Consider the following 21200-nt stretch of genomic DNA (forward strand, 5'->3'; position numbering starts at 1 on the left):
TCATAACTTACAGGTTTCTGGATGAAAAACAAGGTTACAGCACCAATGAAAGGTGGATCTGTCAGCAGGGGCTCCAGTATCACTCGCAATGTCCCATACAACTACAAAAGGCAAGGAAACCACATTTAGTGTAATGTATTCAGCCGCTCACACCATTTAGTAAACTGCAAGTAAAGTGCAACTATACATACCTGTATTCCTTTCATTCCTGCTTTGAACTTGGACAATTCCATGTGAATTTCACAGTCACCTATATAACTGAGAAAGGGTTCAAATTAGCATGTCACTGATCTGCAATGAAAAAAGCCCTTGAAATACAGAATACCAAATGCCCTTCTCATTGTCCTAAGCGGTTTTCCTTAGCTGCAAGTCAGCAGATTACAAAATCAAGAAGGAAACCCAGTTTCAAGCTCCCTGTAAACAAGGGGACAAAGGACCAGATTTTCCAAGCGGGGCTGGCCCACCTGCTTTGGGCGGCTGGATCAGCAGGGGCAGCAGATCCAAACTCCAAGGAATGCATCACCTTCCACTGCTACTATTAATGTTTGATGTTTTATTATTATTTTTATATGTGTTGGAAGCCACCCAGAGTGGCTGGGGCAGCCAGATGGGCGGGGTATAAATAAAATATTATTATTACCGCTGCTGCTGCTGCCCTGTGACATGCACTGGAGTGGCATCTAGGCAAATAGGAGGTCTGGTGGTTTCCTCCCACCCTTGTCCCCACTGTAGATCTTTATCCCTGCCTTGTTCCAATGTAGATCGTCACTCAGTCCTTCTTGCCTGGGGACACACAATACTGTGGTCCACCTCAAGTGCCAAAATGTCTTGGGCCAGCCATGGCCCCAGGCAAATACCGGTACATTTTATAAGGTTTCCAGACAAATATGTTTTACAGTTTGCTCACTTGTCATAGGCAGCTGGCAGCTGCTTAGAAAAGTCAATTTATCTCTCAGATCTTTGCTACTACTTCTTACTATGCTTCTTAGAAACCATAGCTTCCCCCACCCCTTGTTTGGATTGTAAGAAAGCAAAACACATCTAAACAAACATAGGTCTCAAGATTAGCTTTATGCCACTGGTTAGGGGGCAACAAGCTAGTTGCATGCTTCTTTTTCTCATCTTTAGAGAGAGACTGACCAAAGCACATATTTGCACCAGACTAGTCTCACAGCTTCAGATCAGATGAACAGTTAGTACGTATGAAACATATAAGGTTAGCAAGTGACTAAACGCAGCCATCCTACACTCGGGATCTCTCAAGTTCAGTCCAATTGAATTTGATGAGATTTGAATCTGCAAAGACATACACACAATAATCAGGCTGCAAAAATTCTTTTCATTTTCCAGTTATTTGCAGCTATACAAGTCTAGAACTGAGAGGTACCAGAACTGTTCGGATTTTATGTTCAGCACTGAAAGGAGGTTTAGAATTAAACACCTGTTTAGGAAAGGAAACTGATGAGGAACCTTTGTCCTTCCAGATGTTTTTGGACTCTGTTAGCTCCAGCCTGCATAGCCAACAGTCAGGGATGATGGGAACTGGAGGATGCAACATTTGGGAGAATCACAGGTTCCAGAGAACCATAGCTGAAGGCTACTGCAAACAAGAGCGCAAAAAACTACTATTTTAAGAAATCTGTAATTTTTGTAGGGGCATTGCACATGAAACGTTGGGAGGCTTTGAAGATGATCACCAGCTGGCTAAAATACTTGATCTTTATTCAAAAATACCATTTAACGTATCTGCTCATGATTAAAAGAGCTTCAGGAAACCATTTCAGAAAACTGTTCTGCGCCTACTGAGAAGTGGGATTAAGTCCCTTGCTGCCAGACAAAGTATCTAACTGGGGTATCATCACATGGGGTGCTGTGGCCTCCATAGATCAGATGAAAGACAAACACAAATCTGCAGAGTGTTCACACACAAGTTTCTTTTTTTCTTGTATGCGCAGGGAAAAAATGTCATGTGTGAAGCCCCAAGTTGGAATGCAGACTGTATAACTGGGTTTAAACTCAGAAGTACAAAAGACACAATAAATATGTTCAGTTTGCCTTGAAATCACACTACTGCATTTACTACATTTTCAGCCTTTGCTCCACAGCCACAATTGGCGTCTAAAGGTAATTTTATGTGTCCCTTCTGAATTAAAAAGCACACATTAAATACCCAGTGACTCCTATAGCAGCCAGAAAGGCATACCAAAGCAAACCTCAGTTTAGCCAAAACTCACATGTCACAGAATCTCCAGAGTGTTAATCTAAACATGCACATTCCTGTGTGAACTGCATCCCTATGCATCTCTCCAAAGGTTTCAGCATGTATGTCACATCCTGCTCCATACCAAACTGGTTCTTTGATGATAACATGCTTATTCAGCTCCTGCAACTCTCACCCACAAATATGGAGCCCTTCTCAAGCATGCAGCATGATGCTGCGACAGCCAACAAGGGCTAAGAGCTACATTTCCCTCAACACACCCTGCCCAATTTGACAAATTCAGCGGGAGAACCTTTGCACAGCCAATCCACCCATCAGCCAAAAACTAGCTTCCTTGTGCTTTGAGATGTTTTATGTTAGACCTTTTAAACAAAAACATTGTATACACAATACATTCAGGAGGAATGTATATATACAAAGCTCTATTACCAAAACCACAGAGAGGCAAATTTAGGCTGTGTACACATTACCATTGACTCTGGCTCCATTACATGAGATTAGACACAATCCATATCTATCCTGATACTTTAGGGAAACTTCCATTCCCTTTTAAACAGCTAACAGCTTGGTGTTAAAGCTGTGATGTGCCATTTCCAGTTCAACTTTCGAGGAAGCCAATTATATTTTGGGTCATCCTGCCTCACAAATCGGGCCCTTTTGAACTCCATTAGAACAACAGATAGTTCAGTTGTTTAGAGCATGGTGCTCATAATGCCATGGTTGCAGGTTCGATTCCCATATGGGACAGCTGTACATTCCTGCATTGCAGGGAGTTGGACTAGATGATCCCTCGGAGTCCCTTCCAACTCTATGTGGAGAGAGGCTCAGAACTCACAGGGTTAAGAAGTTCTGAGTGACGTCTCACATTTTGAGGCGTGGTTTAGAATACTGAGGGGAGGGTTTTACTGCGTCTCTCAGTGTGTGTTTTTGCTCCGATGCGAAAGGAGCAAGATGTGCGCTTTGTCGCCAGGATTTATAGCTGTTGTGTTTTGCTAAGGAATAAAGACTTAAAACATAGATAAGGAGACTGCTGCGTCCAGCCTGAGTTATTGCCCTCACACAGAACGTTCCTGCTTCTGTTCCGCTGTGTTTACGTGCTGCTGAGTCGGAGGTCACTGGGGGAAGACCAGAGCCGCGCAGAAGAAGTGTGCCGGACCCCCGGACTGGCTCAGGTTTCGGAAGACTCTACAATTCTAAGAAGATCCCTTAGTGGAGGCAGCAGCAGCAGCAAAGGCTGGGCCAAACAGAGCTATGCAACAGGATCAGAGGAGGAAAAGACTTGCACAACTTGCTTGTCACAGGGGTATGACAGTGAGCCAATGCTGATTCACAGATTTAATTGGATACCCGTTTTCCAAACTACTTCCTATGTGACAGCACAAGACACGTGCTATTAAATCCAAAATGGGTTGCTCATGCATTGTAGTCTATCAGTTAACATATCTGAAGTGACTCATCCGTTTAACATTGCTTTGATGCCCAAGTGAACTACTCTCACAAGCACCTTAGTGCCCAACTGTTTGGGGGAAGATTGCGCAGCAAAGCCTTTAGGTGGGCAGGGCGGGGGGAGCAGAGAAGAAACAGGAGGCCAGATCTAGTAGCAGCCACTTCTCCATGGAGTGGAGCCAATCCCAGCAAAAGCATCAGCGCTTGCCTTGGGTGCCAAATGTAAACAGCGCCAAAGACCACCATGGCTGCAAAGGGAACATTCAGAAATGTACGGTCCCAACTGCTCGGCGGTGAGCAACAGGTGAGTCTGCCCAGCCCAATCAGGCACACAGTTCATATAAATTTGGCACCAAATGTAAGTTGTGCTGCTTTTGGCAGGGATCAGGAGCTTCCGAGTGGCACCTATCCAGCCCAAAAGCCGTGGGGCACCAAATCCGAATGGCATGTCAGATATAAGCCAAGGCTGCAAAGGGAGAAATCAGGAGTGCAGTCTCATGCTTGCAATTGTTCAACTGTGGCTTTACCCATCCCGTGCCTAACCTTGGGTCAGTTGCACTGTTGCTGCTTACTGGGAGGCTGGAGGTGGCAGTGAGATGGAGCCAACCCATTTGAACCGTGGCAACCTCCACCCCATCTCACTCCTCTATCACACACGAAGCAGCAGTGACATGATCAGCCAGAGGTCAGATGAGGAGCAATGTCTCATCACACTATTTACTACTGCTGACAAGTGGGTGTGGCCAGCCCAAAGCAGTCTGAAAGACAAGTATTTCCTTACACTATTCCCATCCTCCCTACAAAATGCTCGTGTTTTGCCAAAGGGGCATGTGCGAAATATACTTTTGTGTTAATTGCTGCAACTATTATTCCCCCGCCCCCCAGACTGCACTTATGCTCACAATCTGAGTGTTTCACATCCTCCAAAGCGGATTGCACTAATCAGGCAATTATATCTTGCATGTTACTGGCTTTTCAGTTTCTTCCGTTGTCTGTGAGCCACGATGATCAGATTACATTAGTAATAGACAAGAGCCAAGAAATAAATTATGTCGTCATGTAATCACCATTATGCGGTCTTGTGTAACTCTCGAAGTACAGCCAATTATGTTACTCAGCTTTGATCAATGTTGAATTCAACCGGTAACGTGCAGCAACAATGCACTTAAGTAAAAAGCAGTCACGGGCATCAACCAAGTCAGCTTTAAGTACCCCTTTGGGGCACCTGCTTGGCCACCGTGAGAACATAATGCTGGATCAGATGTGCCTTTGGCCTGATTCAGCAGGGCTAGAGATCTTATGTTCTTATGACTGTCAATTCAACACAATCAGACTTGCCTGTGCTAATCTAAAGAATTTCTAAACCACATAGACAAGACTGCAGTAACGCCAACATTTAACAAAATATAAATATAAATATAAAATCTGGAAATAGGGTTAAGTCAAAACAGCAATGTTTTGTGAGCTGTCTCATACCCGCAAAACCCATATGTTCTTTTTTGTTTTAAAAAAATCTCCCAACCCCTTTGCAAAAGGTGTAAACTATCTGCAAGGGGGTGGAAAGAGGTGCATGCATTGCCCAAGTCACCATGCCAAAGCTCTCTCTCTCCCCAACTCAGCTGCACAGAATGGACTAGCTGAGGCAGGGCATGTGTTCGCATTCTGCCGCAGCTGGTTGTGTACAGCTATGCACAAATAAGAGCTAGGCCAGGGAGGAAAAATGTCTTGCCCTACAGCAGGGAAAGGAATCACGAGTGCAGCATACCAAGAAGACACAGTGCATTTCCCTGCTGACCTGGACAACTAGGGATCCTGTTCCTCTCTCCCTTCCTCATTGAGAGTGAGGGCAATGGGAGTCTCTGCTTGCTGTAAGTGATGTCATCACATAACCACACCTGATTACAGAGTCCTGTGTAATTCCCATATTCATCACGTGTTCCCTAATTGGTTGAGATCAGGCAGCGAAGAAGCCTTTCAAAGATAGAAGAAAAAAAATGGCACCAAAGCAGCAAGTTGCAGAAAGAACTGTTGTGGGGAACAACATGGCAAAATGTGATAGGTCCTCATTTCTCCTCAATCTTGACTATTTTCCTTCCCCCCAAAACAGCAATTTCACATTGAAAAGCAAACCTCACAAGACTTCAGCATAGAGCTAGAACTTCCCAACCACCAACACTTTGATAGGAAGGAATTCTTCTCCATGTTTAACCTGCTTAGCTTTATTGCAGGTCACATTTAAACTCGCTGAAAGTTGTGGAGCATTTGTCACATTAAAGGTGTAAACAGAGAATTCCAGCTGCTCCCACTTTTTCTTTGAGCCGCAGAAAGGATCTGACAGCTGCTCCCAGTTCACAAGGCAAGGCAACATTCTCCAAGGTGCCCAACTGGATGAGCCGGTTTTTCTGTCCACTTGGATCCTCCCTCTGCTGGGACTCTTCTTTAGGTGACCTCAACACAGCATCCTCTGTGAGTCATAAGGAGGACTGCGGATACCAGCCAAGCAAGACTGGCCTATTTGTAATGGAAAGCTACCTGCATGTCCAAGCCCTATCTGAGATGACACCCACAAATCATTTTCACAATGATATGCCCTACCCCAGAGGGCACATAGTTGTGTCCAGGACACTGTTCCATTAAAACAACAACAACAACCCAAATGCATCCCTTGCTAAAGCAACTCAACAGCACGTCTTATAAAGAACTGGCTTGAACAAGCCAGCACCACACCATACTTTGCCTAAAGTAGCTTCTCTGGAATCTGCAGTTTTATGGGGTTTTGGAGACTACTGTAGGCTGGGGTAGCTCAGCTGGTAGAGCATGAGAGTCTTAATCTCAGGGTTATGGGTTCAGGTCCCATGCTGGGCAAAATATTCTTGCATTCCAAGGTGTTGGACTAGATGACACTTGTGGTCCCTTCCAACTCTACAATTCATGATAAACCATTTTACTTTGCCCTTGGAGAGCAAGGGGACATCCAAAGTAATATTTTGGATTTAGCATCATAACAAATATAAAATCACATGGCTTTTCTGTAGTTTTGTAGAATATGTGTAACACTCTGCTAGTGAACTTTCACAGGCACCATCCACATACCTTCAAGTGTTTCTCGTTTCTCAAAACCACACCAGTTTTGAGGCTCCTGTTTTTAAAGTTTGCCATGTTCTAAATGCAGCCACATCAGAGAGACAGTCACCTGCAGCATCATGAATAAATACTGGCTGCAGCTTGTGGTTAGTTAGGAGAGAGCTTAACCACAATCCTGGATTTGGACGACAGGCTAAGCCAAACCTTGCCTTGCCATGGTATGGGAGTAAAAAGACTGGTGAGGAGGAAAAGAACTGCAAGTTCCTCCCTGGGAGCCCACACATTCCCTCCTGAGAAGCCATAGCTTGGTTTATCATGATCTGACATGCGAACCAGGCTACAGAGACCCTTGTAACTGCCCATTGCACTTTTTCTCTTTTAGCAACATAGGAACAGGACTATATGCAAGCGCAGAAATAGCAATAGACAGCACAGGCTCTGCATTCATTAAATACTAATAAAGGTACTTTCCTTAATGCCTCAGCATTTTCCCCAAACTATTTTCAAACATCTCTCAGTGTTGCAACATACTGTATGTCCTTCTCTTTGAGGTCCCGGAGGAGGAGGATAGAAAACATAATTGATTGATATAATTGATTCATGGAAAGCAATTCTATCAAGGTGCCCAAATCAGCTCATTGACTTTCCTTGACCACTGCACTGTAAGATCAGAGAATTCTTAGTGACAAGCTATAGGGTGGTGGCGGCGGCGGGGGTGGGGAGCAATACTGTCCTACCATATTTGCAAGTCCAGGATCACTTGTCTTCTATCGACTTCTTTGGTATAGGCCTTTACTCCTTTGATTTTAGGGCACTGAAAGCAGACAAGACACACAGCAGTGTTATCAGCCACTGTGATGAGCAACATACTGAAAAAAGGTCCAATTGCCTTGGAAAACAAGTAGAATGTTCAAATATCAGACTAGACCCATTTAAATCCCAGAGGAAACAGGAAGCGGAACTTTGAACTTGGTTATAGCAGGCAACTTGCCCTCTAAATCCTGTCCTGCTAAATTCTAAATCAGAATGGAACAAGGTGTCCTAAACTGAACATCCCTCCCAGAGAAGAGGAATTCTGGTATTTAACAATGCTGCTAAAGAAAATTCAAGGCAGAAACAAATATTTTGGTTAGACTGACACTAAGTTGTTACAGTCCTAACAAAGGCTGGCTGTTTATACTTCTTGATATTTTTTAAAGCGCTAAAGAGCGGAAACTAAGCAGTTCACACACTGAGTATAAATTGAGGTGCAGGAAGAGAGGAGGAAATCTCTCACAAAGAGGTATATAGAAGTTACTTTGCTTTTAAGCACTATTCCTCCCCCTGACCGAGCCACATATCCCAAAATCAATTAGCTTAGCTTAGGTTTTCACAGCCAATGCCGTCACCTTACCTTGTCTCCAAACTGGATTTTAGTGAATGTACATGTTTTCAAGTGCACGTTCTTAGCTCTGATTTTTGGTTCAAGGACTTCCTTAAATGTTTTTTCCATGATGCTCCCAAAGTATGGCCAGGCCTGTTCAAGAACCTAAATACCACACAAAGCAGAAAAAAAGAATAGAAGCTTTGCATCATACAATGGAGTCTGTACTGTGGTTCTGAGTATCTAAAGATAGCAAGCAGAGAGAGAGAGTTTGCTAGTTTCCTTTTTTAAAAATAAAATAAAATAATATCAGATTACAGCAGGAGCACTCAGTGAGGAGTGGAGTCCACTGCCATTTACTGGGAAGGAGAGAGGGAATGGCGAGGTGGTGAAGAGGCTGGCAGTGTGCAAATACATCATCACCACCACCACCCTTTTCACCAACCGTTCCTGGATTCTAGAACAGAAGCAGGAAACGCATTCAGCACCAAGGATTGCACTGAAAACACATGAGAAGGACAGAGGGTCTCAAGTAAATGCAGTCCAAAACTAGAATAGCCCAGTGGCCAGTGATAATTCTTATGTAAACCTTATATAAACTGCCTGAAAAGTGGTATGCCCAACATGAGAATTTTACCCACCCACTCCCTAGAGCAAATATATTTATTCACTGAACATTTATGTGCTGTGTTTTAGATCTAGCTTTAAAGGGAGTATATAAAGTCTGTCCAGATCAAACTTGTCTTGATGTTGGTTCAGTGCCTCACCTTGTTCAGCCATTCCACCCGTTCAACATCAGGGAAGTGAACCTGGCAAGCAAGAATGAACAAAAAAGCGAGATGTGAGCTCATTTTTTTGCGAAAAAGAATTCTAGACAGGGTGCAAGTAAGGACAACGGGATTATGAAAGACATTGATGAGAAACTATGGTGCACAGAACAACTTGTGAGGTTCTTTTCAATGGGAGATAGTCCATTGATGTGTGTACGTTGGCAAACTTAGTAACGGGTTTCCAAGGAAGCTTGTGCAAATCTTATTGCTACGCATTCAAGAATACTGCTTTGGGCTCCCCTTTCCCAACAGGGAAATTTAATTTCATTGAGTCAGTGGCCTACAGAAGACAGAACAGTCAGCATATAAGGCATTCTTGACAATACAGTCAAAAGAAACAAGCACACAGGCAGGATCAAATTCTCAGTAACAGGAGGCCAATCCTCCAGAGTCCAAATCCTAAACGGCTGCTTTTTTCCTTGCCATACATTTCAAGCACATCAATTTCCTGCAAACTGTAACTTATTCCTCAAAAAGCTATAATTTCCAGCTCCTTTAACAAACTACAGTTCCCATGATTCCTTGGGATAAGCCATGTGCTTTAATTATACAGCATGGATGTCTGTCTCTCTCACACCCATCCAGTTATGCTCTGCATTGGCTAATTTGAGGTCCCTTAGGGATGAAAGCAGTGCCTATTTTAGCCACTTGACAAGCCAATTATTCTCCATCATGACCAGGGCAGTTTTTCTATGCTGCAGTAAGAGGACATGGCTCAAAACCAGACCAACGAAAGGATGCCTACAAACTATGGGAAGTTAGAGCATCACTTAAACTGAAGAGCCCCTCATACACCAGAAGCTTTGGGGTTTTCACAAGATTATTTGTTCCACAAAAACTCCAACCGATGTAGAATTTACATAACTTTCCTGACTATGGTGCTTGGGGTTCTGTTCTGGGCTTCACTTGCTTCTGCACCATTCAGTTCATAGAGCTCAGCCAACTCAAACATTCACTGTGTCTATGGAATAGACAGGACCTCTTCAGACTCAAGCTGGGACAATTCTGTTTTGAATACACCTCAGGGTAAAAAGATACCCTGATTGTGGAAGGCTAATATGTCAAGAACAAGAAGGGTTTAATCCTTGTATTATTATTGCTGTTTAAGCTGGTAGAGCATTCAAATACAGTGGGACCTTGGTTCTCGAATGCCTTGGTACTCAAACATTTTGGCTCCCGAATGCCGAAAATCCAGAAATAAGTTTTCCGGTTTTTGAACGTTTTTCGGAAGCCGAACGTCCACTGCGGCTGTTGGCTATTGTTTCCGGGGTGCCTGCACCAATCAGAAGTTGTGCCTTGGTTTTTGAACGTTTCGGAAGTTTAACAGACTTCCGGAATGGATTATGTTCAAGAACCAAGGTACCACTGTACCTGAACCTTCAGTCTGACTATGCTATAGCCTGCTATTTATTAACATTTGAACTGGCTCCAAGAATGATGAATTCTCCATTTGAAGATTGTCTCAGACACCGAATCTCTTGACTCCAAGTTCCTCCCACTACTGTAAACTTTGCTTCTGTAGCACTGTCTGAACCAGCCATTAGTGACATGTAAAATTTGGTAGATACACACTGTTCATGGCCCAGATAGATGTGAATCCAATACACTTACTGCTGTCCCAAAATATTCACAGCAAAAACTTAACCCTGTCTACTGAGAGGTAAGACCTATTGATGTCAACGGGGCTTACTCTCTAGTAAATTGGATTGCAGCCTCAGCAATCTGCTTCCACAGGTGCTCTTGGGAAAAGTCTCACCTTAATTCAAATACAGTTTTATTAGAAAGGTAGAGCACATGCCATGCATGCCAAAAGTCCAAAGTTCAAGCCCAGCATTTATTTATTTTTTAGTTGAATAGTTGAAATGATCACGTCATGGGCAATACCTCTAGCTAAGCCTAGGGAACACCGCCGTCTCTCAGAGTAGACAATACTGAGCTTGACAGACAGATCTGACATGATATAAAGCAGCTTCATTCTTATGAATTAATTTGCATCTTTTCTTTTAAGAGTGGAGGTTTCAAGCTAAGTCTAGTTCTTGCCATCTACAAATTAAAACATAAAAGCCCTCCAGCATGCTTTTCTACACATAAGCAGTTTGTTGTTGCTGTTGTTGTTGTTTAGTCGTTTAGTCATGTTCAACTCTTTGTGACCCCATGGACCAGAGCACGCCAGGCACTCCTGTCTTCCACTGCCTCCCACAGTTTGGTCAAACTCATGCTGGTAGCTTCGAGAACACTATCCAACCATCTCGTCCTCTGCCGTCCCCTTCTCCTTGTGCCCTCAATCTTTCTCAACATCAGGGTCTTTTCCAGGGAGTCTTCTCTTCTCATGAGGTGGCCAAAGTATTGGAGCCTCAGCTTCACGATCTGTCCTTCCACTCAGGGCTGATTTCCTTAAGAATGGAGAGGTTTGATCTTCTTGCAGTCCATGGGACTCTCAAGAGTCTCCATAATTCAAAAGCATCAGTTCTTCGGCGATCAGCCTTCTTTATGGTCCAGCTCTCACTTCCATACATCACTACTGGGAAAACCATAGCTCTAACTATACGGACCTTTGTTGGCAAGGTGATGTCTCTGCTTTTTAAGATGCTGTCTAGGTTTGTCATTCCTTTTCTCCCAAGAAGCAGGAGTCTTTTAATTTTGTGACTGCTGTCACCATCTGCAGTGATCACGGAGCCCAAGAAAGTAAAATCTCTCACTGCCTCCATTTCTTCCCCTTCTATTTGCCAGGAGGTGATGGGCCCAGTGGCCATGATCTTCGTTTTTTTGATGTTGAGGTTCAGACCATATTTTGCGCTCTCCTCTTTCACCCTCATTAAAAGATTTTTCTAGAGGTCAACACACACAGGATTTTAGAATCACCTCATCTTCTACAGTAAATGGTATTAACACATTGGTGCTACTCTTATATGATAAAATGTGCAGCTTCACAGGTGCTAGAGATCAAACACTGCTGGCATTTAGTAATAAAGGAGACCAGTACCACAGGAACCAAGTGGCATTGACCTCAACTGTCAAGACTTTCTGCAGGAGATTACACTCTGATTCACTATGAATTGCAATTTTCATACTAATCAAAACTGCTCTTCTTCTCTATAAAATACCAGTTTATTACAGCTTTAATACACAACTGGGCTACATCTTACTTCAATGTTCTAAGAGAATAATGTCTACTTAGATTATTTGTGATAAAATATCAGTTTCTCTAAGGGAATAATGTTCTGAATGTGGATCCAAATTTATGATATTTTAATTATTTGGTTGTATACTTCCATGGTGTTATTTTTTAAAAAACGAATTGGTGGTTTAAAAACACTCTTATAAAATAGTTTGCCCTATACACCAGTGTCATTGGAAATGTTTTATGAGAGCAAATTGTATTCCAACCTCTGGAAACAGCTTTTGTGAAGAGACTGGATGCGTATCAGTAATCTGCAAAAATGAAGTCACCCCACCTTGTGCAAAGTCACCACTGAATACAACCTAAAGTTCTTCCTTGCCAGTGATATGTTATAGCCGACCTTCAGTTTTACAGGTGTAAATAGAAAGTGGAGCATTGCTGTCCAGTAAAAACAAAATGTTTTTCACCTCGACAGCTTCCTCTTTGTTACACAAGAGCAAATGCCACAACATGCAAATAACTGGGCTGGAACAATAGCAGGAAGCAAGATCAAATGGTACCGTCTGAGACAGAAAACATCTGTCTTGAATGTTGTATGCAATGTTAATGCTTTATATTGGGTATACGTTGTATTTATGTACGTATATGTGTTCCAAGTGTAAGTTGTTTGGAGACCTTTTAACTTCAAGCAACTAATGACTCTAATAAAATAATAATAATATTTCTGCCTCTAAGATGTTTCCCTTCCCCCTCAAAGTGAGACACTTAAGGTGCCGTCTAATACTTACTTTGGAGTAAGTACCACTGAATACTGCAGGTCCTACTTCTGAGTAAACATGCAGAAGTTTGTATTATTAGGGAGGCTGTTGATACCTCCACAGGCAGTATCTACTGGTGGACCTTGGTGAAACTTCCTGCAGAATCAGTACTGGGAATTATAAACCCAATAATTTAACAATAGAAAGTTATTGGGCAGAAATAAATAAAAAAACACATGCAATGCCAATTATTTTACTCTCAGCCTTAGCGTTCATAACCTGCCAAGCTGGTGTATTAGTTGGATGCCTTTGACCAGGTCTTTATTCAGCTCTGTTGGCCAGTTTGCAGTTAGGATTTGTAAAACCTGAATATTTGATTTGCACTTGTATATGCAGGTCATCCCAAAGCATGGCTCATGGTAGGGCAAGTCAAAAATAGGAAAGACCAAAAACCCCAACACCAAATCCATGTACTGAAGCAAACCAGAAGTGGCATCTGAATCCTGCTTTAACACTGGCAATGGGACAATGCCCCACACTGCACCCGAGAGTAGGAAGCTAGCTTGATTGGTGCAGGATACATAACATGGCAGACAAACAACTGTCCATTCCCTGTACCACAGCATCTGCTTCACTCTGCCTTGTGGCAGGGCTGACCCTGACTTGTGGGGCGCAGAAGATGGTCCACTTCTGAACTAGATTGTTTCACCTATTGACTCAATTGCTAGAGCATCACATAGGCATTCCATTCAGGTTGAGGATTTGACAGTATATTACTGTATATACAAAGTAATGGGAGCATCAAATATAAGAGTTTTCTGACAATTCCATCCCAGTGACTGAAGCTAGCTAGACAACCAGCAGGTTCAAGAGTTTGATGTCAAGAATGAGGGCCCCTCCCATTGCAAGAAAGCATAAAAAACTTAAAAACATGCATAATAAAACCTTACACACAGGGAAAGCCCATTTGTTGTTGGCAAACCCAGCTCTAAACAGGCCCGACTGATGCAACCTTCTGCTGTTTACGCTACCCAGACCAACACTTTCATCACAGTGAACTTGTGGTGGTGAATGTATCCTATGTCACTCAAAGCAGAAATGATCACACAGAGGCATCTACCTTTAAAGCACTTCCTTCTGAAAGTCTAATAATGTTCTCAATTATTTATAACTGCCAACACCTTTACAGTGGTACCTCGGGTTACATACGCTTCAGGTTACATATGCTTCAGGTTACAGACTCCGCTAACCCAGAAATATTACCTCAGGTTAAGAACTTTGCTTCAGGATGAGAACAGAAATCGTGCTTTGGCGGCACGGCAGCAGCAGGAGGCCCCATTAGCTAAAGTGGTGCCTCAGGTTAAGAACAGTTTCAGGTTAAGTACAGACCTCCGGAGCGAATTAAGTACTTAACCTGAGGTACCACTGTACTACGTAAAATATTTTTTTCCAGTGAAGGAGCAAAAGCTGCTCTTGACCTTCTGCACATTATGTTGTACAGAAGTAAAAGAGAAACCTATGAAGCAATAGAAACTGGACAAGCAACATTCAAGAATGGGAAAATATTTCAGATACTTTAGGCATCCATCATGAGAATACATTGGAAATTCCAGAGTACAATACCAAGGCCTGCTTCTGCCGGAGTGTGTGTGTGTGTGTGTGTGTGTGTGTGATTGACTGCAACGTTGACACAGCTGCAGCAAATAGGGAGGTGGAGTAGATCCTTGTGGGGGAGTCAAGGATTAGTGATATTCCCAGGGTGGAAGAGGCTGAAACACAGACGAAGGCCAGGTTCACATTCTCTTTTACTGTGAACTCCCAGAGTTACCAGTGCTGAGTTTTTCATTCATGTTCACTCTCCAAAATGCATATGTAACCTTTGTTATAAGATACATCAAACTGTGTTTTACACAGGTTAGAGTCCTTCAGTCATTTCTAATTCATCTCTAGCCAAGGTGTGAACATCTTTGCGTAAAACATCCCTGTTCATCAATGTGCTGCCCCCCAGTCTATGTATAAGAACATAAGAAGAGGCTGCTGGATCAGACCAATGTCTCTCCTAGTCCAACATCCTGTTTTCACAGTGGCCAACCAGGTGCCTGCGGGAAGACCATATGCAGGATCTGAGCACTTTCCCCTCCTGTGGATTCCAGCAACTCGTATTCAGTAGTATTGCTGCCTCCAACTGAAGAGGCAGAGCAATAGCCATTGTGTACACCAGAGGTGCACAACCTGCAGCCATCTAGATGTTTCTGGACTACAACTCCCATCAGCCCCAGCCAGCATCAGTGATCAGGGATGATGGGAAGTGTAGTCCAACAACATCGGGAGGGCTGCAGGCTGTGTACCCCTGGTGTACACAAACAGAAAGTAATCAAAGCCATACTGATGTGAACAGCTGGGGGGGAGCTGTGAAATGCAGGGGAGGGGGACAACTTCACTGCTCTCTCAGGTGGTAATGTGAACACACCTTAAGCTGTTTGGAGAAAGGGCGGGAGGCAAAAATGATGCAATGCATAAATAAATAAGCTGCCAGTGCTACAACACCACTCAAGGATTAAAAAAGGATACACTAATATAATATTTAGGAGTCACAAGGGCGCCCTGAAGACAGATTTTCTTGTGATCCAAGGTTCTCCAAGAATGTGGCTCAAAACAAACAAACAAATGTGGCTTCTGGTGGTTTCTGAATCCCTTGAAGACAGTATTGAAAGAGATGTTTGGTGGAGAGAGGTGAACAACATCAAAGCTATGAGTGCAGATGGGACTTGGAGGAGTAGCAATATCTACCTCCCTAGGTAAAAGATTGGGGGGAAATTGAGAGAAGACCCAGGGGTGAGAGCTGGAAGAGAAGTCTGCAACAAGGGAATGGTATGGCTACATTTAATGCACGCAAGTTGAGCTTCTGTAGAATAGTATTTGGAAATAGCCCCCCACCCCTGTTTTGCATGCTGCCATTCTTTCTCTTACTTAATTTTAAACTGTTGAATTAATTAGGTTAGCATATTTATACTGTTTTATACAATACTCTTTGGGCTGATTTTTAAATATTTATTTACTGAGATCATGTTGATTTCAAGTTGCTCCTCCTCTTCCTCTTTTTTTTTTTTTTTGAATTGTTATACTTGCTCTTGTTCATCCTGTGAATGACTTTAGGCACAGTTTTGTGAGGAAGCAGCACAGATACAAACAGATGATCAAAAATTATGATCAAATTGCCTCAGGGTCAAGTGTAGCAAATTGCACTTTTCCCTCTGCATGTTACTGCTCTTGTAGAGCCAAATGCATTTCAAGCAAAGAACACTATATGAGTTTGACAGTGCAATCCTATTCCTCACAATGCAAACACTTGCTTCAGAGTAGGTGTTTCCCTCAGTACCTCAGCAGGAGAGGAAAGGTTTAAGTTCCCCCTCTTATCTCCTTCACTGTCAGTCCCAGCTGATGCAACTCTACATTTAAAACAACAACAACAGAAGGTTCAGAAACAAAAAATGGCATCCAGCTAAGTTTTAACCAGAATAGGCCCACTGAAGTTAATAGGCCCAACTTAATCATGTTCATCTGTTTCAATGGGTTTACTCTGAGTAAAGCTTAGCTGACTATCACACAAATACCCATTAACCTCACATGTGGTTTGCCCAGGGCTCCAGAGAGCACAATATATCTTAACTCCAAACTCTCCATCATCTTAGTTCACTGAACAGATGAACCACCACAGTTATTTTAGCCATCACTGTTACATCTAATGGCATATTAATGTCAGTGGCCTCACAAGCACATACATTTCAAGATACTGCCTGTTATCCAAGTGTTGGACTGGGACTATTCAGATGTCTATTCAGACAAAACCTTTACCTTAATATAAAAGTGGGACTGGGGCTGGGGGGCGGGAGGCAGAGGTCAGGTGTGTCCCCTTGTCATTAAACATTTTCCCTCTCACTGCTGTGATAAAACTAACACTGTCAAGCTCAATTACATCTTTAGAAAACCTCTACAAATCATCAGAAGATGGGGACTCTGCACCCTCCAAATGCATTCCTGACCATTGGTCATGGTGGCTGAGACAGATTGAAAGGAAAACCAACAACATATTACCTTTTCACTATCAGGACAGCCAATCAGAAGAAGAAAAAAGCACAGGGGAAACAGCCGCAAACAATACAGGTGGCAGCCATGAGTTTTAAGTTTTCTTTCCTGATAACAGTTTTTGTTTTAACCGTTTCATAAGCTGCCTGGAGCCTGAAAAAGGCGGCACAGAAGTGTATGAGGCTGCAATCCTATAAACACTTAACCAGAAGTAAGTCCCACTGAATTCAGTGGAGCTTACTTCTCAGAAGAAGTTTACAGGATTGCATTATAAGTGACCTACAACATTTCAGAAGCATGCTTTTAAACATCAACCAGTGTGACCACAAAAGATTATCAAAAACCATTCAAAAACATTTAAAGGCTATTAACAGCAATTAAATATACATTACAAAACCAGATACTGAAAGCTAGACACCCATTTGGCTTTCAAGGTCTCATGGGGAAAGGATCTGTAAAGTTGTGATTCTAGTGACAAGAACACTCCACTCAAATCTTAGATTTCTACTGAGTATGGACCAGAGCAGCACTTCAATGCAGTAGCTTAAGGATATTAAAAAGTCACATTAATTATTAACAGATTTTTAAAATTTATTTACCTACTGACAATAAGCTGTGGGGTGGCATCTCTTGGCTTAGTTACCACTTACCTCCAAAGTTTCAGACCAATCTTTCAACATGACACCACCAGAATGGAGAATTACCATTCAGAAAAAGTGATACAAGGGTGATTACTGCTTCTCAGTTTCAAAAACAGACAACCTGAAAGGTTGCTTTGGCTCAAATATTGTTTCAGTTTCCCTCTGAAAAGCTCCTCACCGGTTTGGAAACTGAATATGAAGCAGTCTATAAATGCGTAAGACAAACCTCAGCGCAAAGAACTAAACCTCAGCGCTGATAAATAAGGAAACGGGCACGATTTTTCCAGATTGCCATACGGGATCCAAAGCGGTCCCCCACAAGCGCCCCTTTCCCCGCCCGCGCGCTTACCCAGGCCGGCAGCTGCTGCAAGGCGATGCCCTGGCTGATGGCTTGCTTCTCATCTTCGACGAGCCCGAAGGCTGCCAGCAGCCGGGAGCGCTTCTCGCGCCGGTTCCTCCGCCACCACATCCACAGCAGCAAGCCGATGAGCACCCAGCTGGAGCTGAGCCCCACGTAGCCGGCCAGGTACACGGGAGCCAGGCACAGCAGCGCGCGCGCCGCGAACGAGCCCAGGTGCCGCAGGACGGGCGACACAGGCTTCGGCTCCCCCGACGCCGGCGCTCCGGCGCTCGGCTCAACGCCCGGCGGAGCCGGCATGGCAAGGAAGACGAAGACGCAGAAGGAGAAGAAGAAGAAGAAGAAGTGGAGCTGCTCCTAAGCGAAGGACCGGCGTCGGCGTCGCTTTTCCTCGCCCGTCCAGCCAGGCGCTTCGACGGAGCTGCCGCTTCTCTAGCGCGCGGAGAGTTCCGAAGCGACGACCATCGCGGACGCCACTCAGCGGCTCCAAGGCTTCTCACAGTCCGAGCCACGCAGGTGTTGTTGTTGTGGCGCTTGGCCCCGCCCCCCTAGGCTTCTCTCAAGGGAGGGGATAGGGTGGGAGAGACCATGAGCGGAAGAGGCACCCACTGCTCTCTGCTGCCCTCTAGAGTGCCTCTCGTTCCATGGCGACGGAGGAAGCTACTATTGGTCCATCGAGCAAAGGGCCATCTACACCAGGGGTTGTCAACCTGGTCCCTACTGCCCACTAGTGGGCGTTTCAGGGTTCTAGGTGGGTGGTAGGGGGTTCTATAGCACAAGCAGAATCCTCGTTCCATAGAGCACAGGTGGGCGGTAAGGAAATTTTACCATCAAGAAAGATGTGTTCGTGGGCAGTAGGTATAAAAAGGTTGACTACCCCTGGTCTACACTGACTGGCAGCAGCTCTCCAGGAGTCTCTCTCAACCCAGCCTGGGGATCGAGCCCTGGGGTCTTCCACTTGCAAGGCAGGTGCTCTACCACTGAGCCAAGGCCGTTCCCTAAATGAACTTTGTTGTGGATTAAGCTTTGACGTTTTTAAAATAAAGCCTGGTTCAGATTAGTGGTGTGTGTCCCCACCCTGGGTATTCTGTGACATGTAGTTGACATAATAGTGCATTAATACAGTGGTACCTCAGGTTACATACGCTTCAGGTTACAGACTCCGCTAACCCAGAAATAGTGTTTCAGGTTAAGAACTTTGCTTCAGGATGAGAACAGAAATCGTGCTCTGGCGGCGCAGCAACAGTGGGAGGCCCCATTAGCTAAAGTGGTGTTTCAGGTTAAGAAAAGTTTCAGGTTAAGAACGGACCTCCAGAACGAATTAAGTATTTAACCCGAGGTACCACTATAGTGGGTTTATGATGGACACGTGGCTATCCTTTATTAGTTCTGTGATACTATTATGTACATTATTGGCATCCTGAGGGGCACTCTGGCACTGTAGTGTTATCAAAAGTGACACACACAAAAACACAGACACACAGAGTGGTGCACAGCACAGTGACTCTGCAGGTGAGTCGTTGCTGCATGTGGGGCAGGAGAGTAGGAGGGGCAATATGGGTGGAGACTGGCACTGTGCAAACGCACCGCAGCACTCCTGTGACTGCATTTGCACAGCGCTGACCTCTCCTGTCCCTCCTTGGCCCTCCCAGTCTCCCTGCTGCTAAGCAACATTGACTCCACAGCTGAGAGGTGAGCTAAGTGCCACTGCCCCATCCTTCTGTCCACTACTTTATTTGTGGTATGGAAAGTTACAGAAGTTCAGCAAGAAGCTACGGGGCGTGTGCTGACTGGGAATGAAGCTGTATGTCCACCCTGGAACACGTGCAGGTGTTCACTAATGAAAGCAGAATCACATATAACTGCACCAATACCAAAAAGAGCACAAATAAGCATGAATGCACCAAAAAACCACACACACATGGGTGGGGGTGGAGTAATTTTACTTTATGTATATATATAAAAGGCATGAACCATTCCGTGAAGGGTGGGCTTCAGGTACAAATCATTTAATGCTTAAAGTGAAATAGAAACATCACCACCTGACCCCGCTCTCCCCCATCTCTCCCCCTCCCCCTCCTCCCACCTTTTCTTCCTAATGTCTCAACAAATGAAAATGATTTGTAAAAATGTTACATGGTGGGGAAAACACGAGAGGGAGAGAGATTGCACACTTATGTAAATCAACAAAATCTTTAATAATAAAAAATAATAATAAGTAAATGCTTAATTTAAGCATCCAGAGGGGGAGGAATTGAGGGAGGTCTGTAAGATTTTATGTTAACTACTTAGAGATTTTAAGTCCCTCAGGTGGTGCAATGGGTCAGTGCAACTGTCTGATAACTAGAAGGTTGGTGGTTCAAACCCACCCAGGAACAGCAGTGGACAGGATTCCATGATTCCTATTATTAAGTGGTTTATAAGGGAGGCTTCGGCAGGGTGGGGCGTGGGGGTGAGAAGGTTCTAGTAAAATGAAATGCACAGCCCTGCCAGCACCTTACAACATGGGATACATTTGGGGTCCCCCCCATTTGTTTTGCCCTTCATCTGTCAGGCTCTCCCCTTCTCTACGACTCTTGCCTTCTCCTCCCCCCCCCCCCATCTTGAGCCTTCCCTCTTTTCTCATTACAGTGGTACCTCGGGTTACATACGCTTCAGGTTACATATGCTTCAGGTTACAGACTCCGCTAACCCAGAAATATTACCTCAGGTTAAGAACTTTGCATCAGGATGAGAACAGAAATCGTGCTCCGGCGGCACGGCGGCAGCAGGAGGCCCCATTAGCTAAAGTGGTGCTTCAGGTTAAGAACAGTTTCCGGTTAAGAACGGACCTCCAGAACGAATTAAGTACTTAAGCAGAGGTACCACTGTATCTTTAATAATAAGAGACACCATCTTTTAAAAGAAAAAGAGGGATAGTGCAGCCCTGGAGGGTTGAGGTCACTATAGAATGGTAGACCAATTACTGGCAATTACTAAATTCCACAGGCAGTTACTGAATTAATTAGTGAGGAACTACCAGCTGAAGCAACTATGAAATGGCGTGCCAGGAGGTTCTTGGTCATGTCTTTTACAGACCAGCATGGGTAACCTCTCTGGAATTGTCAGCACACAAACTGGTGCTTCCAAGCTGTCTTCAGGGGCAGCCCCACGTAAAATGCATTGCAACAATCAATCTGAGAGATTATGAGAGTTGCAATGACTGTAGCCAGCTTCCTGCCCTGCTGGGAATGCAACAACTAGTTTGCTGGGTGAGACTTGTAAAAGGCTCTTGACGGACATGGGGTAGTAT

General features: G+C 44.1%; 1 protein-coding gene across 1 annotated transcript in view; it reads right to left on the reverse strand.

The window, feature by feature from the left end:
• Positions 1-18426, reverse strand: part of ESYT3 (extended synaptotagmin 3) — a 40855-nt gene extending 22429 nt beyond the window's left edge. Inside the window, exons 1-6 of the mRNA XM_053404707.1 lie at positions 17900-18426; positions 8882-8923; positions 8145-8279; positions 7489-7565; positions 192-258; positions 12-101 (exon numbers count right to left, since the gene is read on the reverse strand). Of these exons, the coding sequence (XP_053260682.1) occupies positions 12-101; positions 192-258; positions 7489-7565; positions 8145-8279; positions 8882-8923; positions 17900-18208 (720 nt within the window). The 5' untranslated portion in view covers positions 18209-18426. The remainder of the gene's footprint in view (positions 1-11; positions 102-191; positions 259-7488; positions 7566-8144; positions 8280-8881; positions 8924-17899) is intronic.
• Positions 18427-21200: the final 2774 nt, after the last annotated feature.

Source organism: Podarcis raffonei, chromosome 1 (assembly GCF_027172205.1).
Source record: "Podarcis raffonei isolate rPodRaf1 chromosome 1, rPodRaf1.pri, whole genome shotgun sequence".
In the NCBI taxonomy this organism is placed as follows: Eukaryota; Metazoa; Chordata; class Lepidosauria; order Squamata; family Lacertidae; genus Podarcis; species Podarcis raffonei.